Raw genomic sequence first — 11,188 nt, 5'->3', positions numbered from 1 at the left:
TGAATGAAAAGCTGCTTAGCTGAAGAAGCCCTCTTATATTAAGTGAGTGGATTTTTACCCCCATTTCGCAAGTGACTTTAGCCTTCTTATTTTGTGAAGTGTTCGTACAGATGAATTCGGAAAACTGAAGCGAATTGTCCTGCTGGTGAAGTTAGAAGGACAGCGACAAGCCAAAAGCAATAATTGCCTAAATATAAAGGCTTTATTAATTTGCCTAATTATATAATTTGTTTATTTGTTCTTTTAGAAAAATATATGATAACGAGAAACTGCGAAGAAACTAGGCTTTGAAATGAGTCCGATATCATTGAGACCAAACGCAAAACAAAACGGATTTTCTGAAACACATCATTTTATTAAAAGTTTTAATAAAAAGAACTGTAGACTTCCCTCGCCAGCGCGCGTTGTTACCTACTGAAATTAACAGGAGGGATATTGTCGACAATGATGTTCCATCTTCCCTAAATATGGCATATATTTAGGATATAGCTTACTGGACGGTCAAACATAATATTGAAAACAGTTATCACAAAATATTTACATATAAAACAAACCAATGAAATAAGCTAAGGATTGCCAGTGTTTATTCATGGCCATAAATATATTCGGTCCATTGTAAAAGAAAGAAATTAAATTTTCTATAATCATAAAGTGGTTTTGCACGTGCGTATAACACGAAGGACAAAAGGAAAACATTTCTACAACACACAAACATACTTTACAAAATTTCACAAGAGCTTTAACATTCTTAAATTTGGGGAGATGCTTGACCCGGTTTTCTTAACGAAAACATGTAAACATGGCGCACACGTCAGTCCCCAAAATAAATTGGTGAGAAAGGGTCAAGCTGCAAAAATAAAAAGTCTTGTATTTTTGTTTGGAAAGCTCCCTACCACGGTCTTTAAAATGCAGCCCTGCATTGCAAGTCAGTATTTGTTCACCAAGTCCACTGTTGCGTTTGCACCAAGTGATGTGCTGTTGGGAACTGTGGTGTAGTGGCGGCGCTGTAATGCGCGTTATATTGCATGTGCTGGAGAGACTGGGCGCTATACGCGGAGAACGGAATTCCAGCCTGAAAAGTAGCTGCCAAGTCCTGAGCTTTTAGCGTATGGCAAGGTTTGCCGTCTCTGACTAACACAGGCACGGCCACCCGCCTAGGAGAAGGGAGATGGGTCACTTCCATACCTTTCTCCGCCCGGGCTCTCTTCATTTTATATCGGTGGTTCTGGAACCAAATTTTCACTTGGGTTGGAGTCAGGCGAATCAAACTGGCGAGATGCTCCCTCTCCGGGGCTGACAGATATCTCTGTTGCCTAAACCGGCGCTCGAGTTCGTAAGTTTGTGCCTTGGAAAAGAGCACCCTCCTTTTGCGCTTCTTACCAGAGTCGCTGCCGTTGCTTGAAGTTTCCTTGTCATTGTCCGGCGATTCATCAGCTGAAGGTTCCGGAGATTTTGCGGACGTGTCTTGAGAGTTTGCGGATAGGCCGTGTACTGTTTAAAAAAAAAAGAAAAAGAAGAAAGGAATAAAAAAGATATAATCAGAGAGAAAGAAGATAATTAATCCCACGATGAAAAAAAAGGTTATTAGTCACATTTCTTTGTACTCATTTTCAACAAAACAAACTACAAACAAAAATTTAGCAAAAGAAAATTAAGTAATGCCAGACAGATTAATACTTGCACTCACGTACTCTGTTATTACAGATCTATTGGCAAAATAATACCTCTCATTTTTTTAGGTCAGTTTATTTTCATGGGGCGTGTAATGAAACGACTAACGCCGTAGCCTACAGCCGATTCAACAGTTATTGATTAACAAAGAAGAAGACGTAAGCGAAAATTGTTGCTCAGTAAAGCTTTAAGAAACCACCTAGACAATTTCAGCAGCATTTATTTTAAAAAGCAATGTCTATAACTAATTAACACATTTTAAGAGATTACGATCCAGAAGCACATAACCGGTTACGCCTTAGACAAGCGCAACAGTGAAGACGCACGCACGCATACTACACTATCAAATGCAAAGATTTGATTGAATGATTACAGTTGTACAATATATATATATATATATATATATATATATATATATATATATATATATATATATATATATATATATATATATATATATATATATATATATATATATATATGAAATGGAATACCTACAAAATGAAATTCAACTAAAGTGAACTATTGTTGGGTGGGTTACTTACATGAGTATTGGATGCTGTCTGTAGTTGCGAGCCATCTAGTGTAAGGATTGTCGCTATTATCATAAAATGGATTCTTTAAAGGCAGATTTTGAACATTCTCTAAAGGACTTTGCACTAACACTCCAGGCGTTTTAGTTGCCTCAGAACCCTCCGTATCTTCCTCAGTGCCGGTGATAGATCCTTCTTCGTCGTTAGTATCAGGGAGGTCCAAAATGTCCTTTACTGAAAAGCCCGTCTTTGTGTTGGTCAACGACATGTTCTGGAGCATTTGATGCAGTCAAGTTGTTGCACCAGTTTGACAATCCTCTGTTTAAAAACACAAAACACCGATGATTTAATGAATGCAGGATTAGTGCCGTTTCAGCGCGAAGTAAACTGAAGCCGACGCATGAGGCTCGGTCGGTAACCGTTGCTTGGTGAAAAAAGTAGCGGAGAAATCAGTTCTGGTAAGTCCAGGAAGAATGCCAAAGTGACTGAAGTGGTATATCTAGCTCATGGATATTGCGCTACTGCTGGGTGTTAGGGGGAAATAAGCCATTACCAGACTGATCAGTCCATATAAGGTTGGTCTCAACACATGAACCTGCAGTGAAAAAGCATTAAAAACGAAAAAGGTTGGCCACGTGTGGGCGGGTCTTGGGAGTCAAGTGGATGAAGACAGTGTTTGCCGATGTGAAATTGTGGGTTTTGGGGAGATCCTAGCCTATACCATTGGTGCTTCAGAACATGATGAGTGGTATAACGTGTCAATTAATTACAAAGATGGGGAGGGCCTTTTTACACCCTATTTACATACAAAGAACCTCCAAGTTGCTTTAAACCAATCATAGGCCTTCTTAAGCTAAAAATGGATAAAACTTTATACATAAAATAATATCTTAATATAACTTTTATCAAAACATATAAATAAACTATCTACTGAAAAAAATAGTTTAGGTCGTATTATTACAATGGTGTCATTTATCTATTGTCGTAGAGAAATGTTTATTTTTTTAAAAGGACAACGAAATCGCCTCTTGTGGTAACACTAATTTATGTAGGTCAATATTTTGGTTCGGGATTAAGGAGAAGGGTTGTTCACTGGACATGATTAAGCCATCAAAAAGGACGAAACGGAAAAGAACATTTAATGCTCGTATTTGATGTTGTTGGTTATTATTAGATTCTTGTGATTGCAAAATTATGATTATGACTTGTTTGTTTTTTGTAGAATTTTTGTCATTTACATAGCTAAATTGTTATTTGATTACAGCGCAGTGTCAAAGCGAAATAGTTCTAGAAATATTCAGCGTTATCTAAAGAATAACGCTGAATTATGAGAAGAATTATGGTAAAGACTACACTAAAACTGTGTTTTGTTATGTTTCATAAACGACAATTCACATACTCCAAATCTAAACTAACTTTTAATCATATCTGAATTGCTTTTTCCGTTGTCCGCTCATAAAATCCGAAGCATTATTGTTGTGTATTTTGTCTCTCCTTTTCAGTCCTCTGTCCTATCTTTCTTTTTGCCTCTTTGCCTCCTATCTAGTATGTGATGTGGGTGACAATGTTGCACGTTTCTAGCCAGTCTTCTGCTCATCCTGGGTGGTCGAACCCGGGCAAACACAAATACAAACCGATTGCTAAGCTGCAGACAATGGGGGAAATGTAGACAAATGTCCGGCTCCTGTTGGAAGCTTTTGTCCGGCCGTAGTTTTTGCATTTATTTAAGGGCCAAAATAATAGATGATTGACGCCCCTGTACAATACGTTCTAACTGTTTGGAATAAATCTGAGGTTGTTCCTAGTTGTCATGGCATTCACTGCTTTCAATGGACTATCTCTTCATTCATTTCTGTACCCCTTCACAATATCAAGGAAAGTCCTTCATCTCTCTCTCTCTCTCTCTCTCTCTCTCTCTCTCTCTCTCTCTCTCTCTCTCTCTCTCTCTCTCTCTCTCTCTCTCTCTCTTTCTCTCTCTCTCTCACACACACACACACACACACACACACACACACACACACACACACACGCACATTCTACGCGCACTTTCCCTTTTGAACGTACGCAAGCAAGCACACACTCGCTGAAAGATTGGTGATAAGTGGGTTCAAATTAGATAAAATAATTTCATTATTTGATACAATTCATTACTTATTATCTGTTGAAACGATAGATTAATTCCTGAATTTTAAGTTACCAATAGCTATTGTTAAAACAAACCAGGTGTTTGTCCATTTGTGCGAGTGAATTGTTAGGATATCAGAAAGAAAGCAGTGGAAGAAATCCAACATTAGAGATTATTACATTCCAAGGCTGGTTTACAATATCAACTGCTGCATTAAAGAATTACACATGACATGGCAAACATGCCAGTAAACAAGCATCTTTCTCTTTATCAAATGTTAGTTACCTGAGAACCTGAGAGGTAAATACTTAACCAGTTTTTTTTTTTTTTTTTTACATATAATTAATCATGTAGTGACAGAAAAATCAGACAATGGAAGCATTGAACTGGACGGGCCAGGAGCAAAGTCGACCAGTGAGCGCTTTCCACAAGGTCATTCACTTAATCTTTCCATGCCGCCGAGACAGGTTGCTGAACACCATGACATGATAAATGACGAGAAACATTGAAAGCGTCGATTTACATTAAACAGTATAAATTGTTACCAATCAATTGATCCATTTATCTAATTAAGATGTTTTCCATTATATTATAGGCTGGTGACATTTTTTTTAAACAAGCTATTAATTAATGGTGCAGTATACTCTGTTCCCGCAATCAATGGCTGGGCTCGTGGTGAGTTCGTGGCCAGTGATTTGGGAATGTTTGAACAATTGAACCGAGGAGTTCGGTAGGGAGAAGTACATGTGCACAGCCTGAGTGGCTATACTTCACTTCAAGAGCCATTTCCTTCTGTTTACCTGTTTACTTTTGCAGGTAACTCAAATAGACTGTTCGTCTTTGCGCTTAGACTGAAAAAGATACCGACACTCTCTTGGCGCACCATTTTTGTTAAAGCAGTGTTATTACATATGAACGTCTTAGTGATGTTTACAACGCATTTGTTGTTCAAATATTTAAAGACTTGAGGTCCCCTTAGGACTAGTTACGGACTAATGTCGGATTGCTTTAAATGAAAAAAATACTGTTGTATTTAGCTAAATAATTATATACATTGCACCGTTTTAGCAACAATGATAATAGTAATATGCTATCAAAAATGATTTGTGCAAAGCACAAGTTATAGTGGTATTTAGGTGTGTATAGCCTAGGTCTATAGGACTATATTCAATTTTACAAAATATTACAGAGACAAAACTATACAAAAATTGCATTATTGCATAAGTTAATATCACACGAATTATAATTTTTTTATTATTTTTTAATTAGGGATACTGCTGTACACTTTATAAAATAAAAATGTCCTTAGTAGTGTACTATTTGTAGTATATATTGTGCAAATGTATTTTAATCGAGAAACTGTTCTGTTTTTAAATTTATATAGTAAATAGTAATTCAACAATTAATGTATGCAGCATACATTTGATTAATTTATATTTAATAATCCGACTATACAATAACACTAATTATCCATTAATTAATCCCGTTCAACAAAAATGTCCGAATCTGACACATTATGGAAGCTATTGTTAATAACCGGGGGAAATGGAGAAAAAAAGAGACCTTTATATGCTTGATTAAAAAGAAAATCCTAATGCTGCCGGAAGGCCAGTTGAGTATAATGACTTTGATCATTTCTTGCTTTAATCGACGAATTTCAGCGTAGTCCGATGCCTTGGGCGAACAGTTAAGCTTTGATAAATGTAACCTTGCTTCCCTCTAGGTGCTCAAGATAAATGTATAAACTGACAAGACGATTTTGTCTTTTTCCCCAGCGATTAAAAGGCCATAGCAGGGAAATGTTGGTATAGAAATACGTCTGGTGGTTTGTGGGACTTAACTGGTGCCCCAAGACAGGTGCCCTGCAGCAGAGATCTTTTGGAGCTGGTCTGATTCTCTTAACTGCGGGGCAAACGCTGCGCCTTTATTCGTCTCAGAGCCTCTAATGATTAAACATGTCACAAAGAGATTAACACGCTGCCCATGGCCCAGGGACATGCCTTCATTTGTTTAACTACCAGTTTATTTGCAACGGTGAATTTCATGGCGCATAGTGTTAAATTCTCCATCCTGGCACCTTTATCGGAGTATACCCAAAGCAAATTGGTTTAAGGATTATCATTTTAATCACGTTTTTTCTCTCTATTGTAAAGTCCACTGGGAGTTTTTCTGTCTATTTTTGCAATCCGTTTGAAATTAATTAGAGATTAATTGAAATAATCTGTCTCTGTGCTTTAAACGCATGTTAAGTTAGAAATACAGCATGTTTTTAGAGCAAGCTTTCTTTCACACCAATAAATGATACTTGCATGCAGTAAGACGATTTTCGTAGAAGGTGATGGGTGATGATGGCGGTGGACAACGAAGAGACATTTCCGATACTCGGGCGAACTCTGCCGGTACAAATGCGTATAGGCTAAAAAAACAACAACTGCAATGAACAGCGCTTTTTCCCTTTTGCGACTTTGTATGCCGACGTCGCAATAGAAAAAAAGCACTGTTGATTGCAGTTTTTTTGTGTGTGAACTTTTTGAAAAACTAAAATGTTATACTTACATTCACTATGACTGGGATAAGAACTGGATTCGGTTTAGGGTTTCATTATGCACAATTCACTGTGTTTACCATAGCAAGTGCATGGAACATGTGTAACTACGCCACCTTATATTAAAGTATTACTAAATAAAATCAATAAACAAAAATGTTGTAAAATGTTCAGCTTGATGCTTTACCTCAACTCTAAAATACGTTTCGATTAACCGATATTTAACAACAAAATCTTAGAGGGATATAATAAATACAAAGAGCCAAATTATGATGATGATGTTGTTGTTGTTGATGATGATGATGATGATGATGATAATAATAATAACAAAAAAAATAATAATAAATGTAACAACCATCATCACCACAACAATATGAACAATATCTTTTCTTTAAATGTAGTTTTCAATATAGTAAAACTATGTCTCGGGGGCGACGCGGTGGCGCAGTGACTAGCACTGTCGCCTCACAGCAAGAAGGTCGCTGGGTCGAGTCTCGGCTGGATCAGTTGGCGTTTCTGTGTGGAGTTTGCATGTTCTCCCCGTGTTCGCATGGGTTTCCTCCACAGTCCGAAGACATGCGCTAAAGGTGAATTGGGTAAGCTAAATTGTCCGTAATGTGTTTTTTTTTCCCAGTGATGGGCTGCGGCTGGAAGGGCATCCGCTGCGCAAAACATTTGCTGGATAAATTAGCGGTTGATTCCGCTGTGGCGACCCAAGATTAACAAAGGGACTAAGCCGAAGAGAAAATGAATGAATGATACCAAGTTATGTTTTACAATAAATTTCATAATTATGGGAACAACCTATTTGTTGTATAGTTAGGTGTTAACATCCATGATAAGATTGCACAGCACGAGACGTTTAAAGCAAGTTAGGCTGGCTTTTATTGAATTCGCTTAAGCGCGTGCGCGAGCGAATACGCGCGCGCGTGCATACACACAGGCATTTAATCTTTGCACAACCTACTGTACATAACGCACTGTTCGTGGAGAGGTCGAGTGATAGTAATAAAAGCTCACCTGGCGGCTGACGGAAGAGGGTAAGTGGTGCAGCTTGCGTTGAGACACCGCACAGTTAATGAAATATCTCCAAATGAAAGTAAGGAGTGCACGCACCGATAAGCCTGATGTGCTTTATATACCCGAGGAGCAAGCACTCCTCTTCTGATATTGTCCAAGTACGTTTGCATAGCTGGCGAAGTGGCTCTGCTTTAGATTTGCTACTAACATTGCATGATGTTTGTTTTCCCCCTGCATTGACGTGAGACAAAATATTGGCCATATGTTCGTCGGCAATAAATTGGTCATGAGAGCAAACATGGTTGCCTCATAAGAGCGCTTTTAGCTGATCCGTATTCACCGATTCATGCTACACTATTGACCAAAGTGCTATTACTGCCTTCTGTGTCGTTTTGATACACTATGTCTGTGAATTGTTCAAAGCTGTTTATTATATATGTATAAAAAATAAATAAATAAAAAGTATAGAAGAAGTTGATTAGCATGGCTTTTGTAAATCTGCGGCTCAGAATGTCTATGCCAGAAATATCTATAATAAATCGCTTGGTTGCTAGGATGTTGAACGGCCGAAAGAGCAGGTGTGGTATGTTTTTTTGGTGAAATCCCAGTTTACTTAAGATATACCTTTATGCGAGGTCAGAGGATTTGGGTCTTCTGCTCAAAAGTGGGAATAAGCCATGGCGTTCAATTAAATAAGTGTAACCCATCAAGCGTCTTCTTACAAAGTCTCATTTTTAGTTTTATAAAATAATTCAAAAAGAGGGTAATTATCGCTTATTTCCAAGCTTTCTAAAATAATTTAAAGTTGTGTCAAATTAAGTCATAGCAGTATTTACCTAATACAAAAAAAAAAAAACGTCAATGATAAATATGCTTTATCTAGTGCATTTTTAACATTTGTCATTTACCCAATATTATAAAAATGTAACTCTTGAACTATAGCCTATTTTACATTTTATTTTATGTTACTGTAGAGCTGAAAAGTATTTTTGTTCATTAATGCCATACATGTCCTTGGAAAAAGGTAGTAACTGTAAATATATAGGGAACTGGCACACCCAGTTCTGAACTAAAGATCTTGTAAAATGGCATTTAATGGAAATATCTTGTATTTAAAAACAAAAAGAACTGTAGAACTGTATTGTTTTTTCATCTCAGTATGCAGTAAGAACTTTTTTATTCGCATCAGTTGTTCCACATTACTATTATGTGCAACATAGTGAATACTGTATATATATATATATATATATATATATATATATATATATATATATATATATATATATATATATATATATATATATATAATTTTAGGCCTTCACAAATAATTTTTTTTTTCTTCTTTTTCAATGTTGCATTCAAGGATCTTCCATAACTAACCTCTGTATTCCTCCCAACAACTGAAAAGAGTCTCAATGATGTTGTTGTGGGCAGCTTAGAATCATTCCAATCACTATGATGGTTTTGTTAAATGCAGCGAGAACAACCATCAATCAGTGAAGGAATACATTACCACAGGTTTTTGTCGGCCACCACTTTACTAGTAAAAGACTGAGATTAGCCTCATGTTATCCTTGCTCTCAAGAGCAATGCCGCAGCATGACAAATACACATAAATAAATTGGACTCATGGCAGCATTCAGATTCCATATTAATCTAAAGTAGCAGGTCTGACTAGCAATGTATTCATGAAGCTCCTTGCCAGTACAAAAATCCTCCACTCATCCTGTTGTGAATCTTTGTGCAGTGGGAGTTCTATTATGACCACTCAGAGGGCTCGCTCAAAGACCTTCAGAGCAAGAATGGAGATGATAGACCCTTGTGGTCAAGCTATTAAGATACATCCCTTGCTAAAGCCTGATGACTGAAACACTTCAAATGAGCTGGACAGGCACATAAAGACACCAATGGCATGCCATTCTTGTATCTATCAGTTCAAGTTTTGATATATCAACCACTTGAGGAGGGTCGCTTATACAGAGAGAATGCTCCTCCAAACACAAATGCAACTGAGAGCTTCATTCGTTCTCAGGCAAGGGTGCACTTTTGGGAAAAAATGTTTAATTAACACCAGGGCAGCCCTGCGCATTTTCACAACAAATGAAGATCCTCCACCTGGGAGTTGTCCACTCTTTACTTTTGGCTGGATGTAATGGCCAGTGCTCTCCACTAAAAATCTGCCATTTTACTTGGTTCTCCTAAACACTATGCTGTTAATAGTTCCTGAAGATTGCAGGTCACATCAATAGAGTTTTTGTGGTGCAGAGATTCATGGCAGTAGTTGTTCAGAAAGAAAGTGATTTACTGCCTGACATGCAGGGTTTTAAAGTACATGAGCACCAGGGCCATGAACTGAGCTTGAGTAACAGGAGGTGTGAATAAGCAAATATTTTTTAGTGCTGCTTGAGCTGCTTACCAATAGTTTCTCTTGATACTGCTCTTGATGAAGTTGTGCAATTAAAATGATTATTAGAGAATTCACAATACAAAGTCTGTTGCATCACCTTGCAAAAAGCATGGTTATTGCCAACATCTTATATTTTCAAAAGAAACATACACTCTCAAAATTAAAGGTACAAAAGATGTCACTGGGGAGGTACACATTTGTAATTAAATGGTCCAAATTGGTACCTAATTGATTCTTATTAGTATACCTAAATGGTTAATATTGGTCCTAAATGGTACCTTAAATATACACACAGTACTGATATTTAAAAAGTGTACATATGCCATTTTTGGAGCATGTCAAATCTCTGAAACTTGAAACAGTTACTGTAGAATGAATAGATGCCTAGCTTGCACTTTTAGTCTGTAACTTCCAGATGAGTACTAGTACTTATATAGCACAAGCATACAACTCTTTCTTGACATAAAGCCACAAGTTTGAAAAATGTGCCACCCCCGCCTATTCAGTTGAATATATTTTCCCTTTTCTCTATTTTTTTATATTTTCTTTTCTTTTTTCTTTTATTATCATTATTTGTTAATTAAATTAATTAACCTGTTTATATGCTTAATTTGTAAAATGAATGCACATCATAAATTGTTTATGCATGCACATCATATACTGTGTTGCTCAATATGAGGGTTAATGTGGTTTATTTTATTCATTCATTCATTCATTCGTTTTCTTTTCGGCTTAGTCCATTTATTAATCTGGGGTCGCCACAGTGGAATGAACCACCAACTTATCCAGCATATGGTTTATGCAGCAGAAGCCTTTCCAGCTGCAACCAATCACTGGAAAACATCCATACACACTCATTCACACACATATACTATGGAAAATTTAGC

The 11,188-nt window shown here is 37.0% G+C and overlaps 1 protein-coding gene across 1 annotated transcript; it reads right to left on the bottom strand.

Moving 5' to 3' along the window:
- Window positions 1-386: 386 nt before the first annotated feature.
- Window positions 387-8,051, bottom strand: nkx2.2a (NK2 homeobox 2a). The gene is made up of 3 exons (XM_056477152.1): window positions 7,895-8,051; window positions 2,217-2,522; window positions 387-1,491 (listed from the first exon to the last, which is right to left on the bottom strand). The coding sequence occupies exons 2-3, from the start codon at window positions 2,482-2,484 to the stop codon at window positions 938-940; spliced, it is 822 nt and encodes a 273-aa protein (XP_056333127.1). The 5' UTR covers window positions 2,485-2,522; window positions 7,895-8,051; the 3' UTR covers window positions 387-937.
- Between the last annotated feature and the right edge of the window lie 3,137 nt (window positions 8,052-11,188).

The sequence above is a fragment of the Danio aesculapii genome, chromosome 17 (assembly GCF_903798145.1).
Source record: "Danio aesculapii chromosome 17, fDanAes4.1, whole genome shotgun sequence".
NCBI classification, from domain to species: domain Eukaryota; kingdom Metazoa; phylum Chordata; class Actinopteri; order Cypriniformes; family Danionidae; genus Danio; species Danio aesculapii.
This window is presented reverse-complemented; position numbering and strand designations above follow the sequence as displayed.

Excerpts from the sequence above, each read along its gene's own strand:
- nkx2.2a (XM_056477152.1), bottom strand. The coding sequence starts at position 2,484 with ATGCTCCAGAACATGTCGTTGACCAACACAAAGACGGGCTTTTCAGTA. Across the intron at positions 1,492-2,216 it reads AGACAGCATCCAATACTCAT|TACACGGCCTATCCGCAAAC; the intron begins GTAAGTAACCCA and ends TTTTTTAAACAG.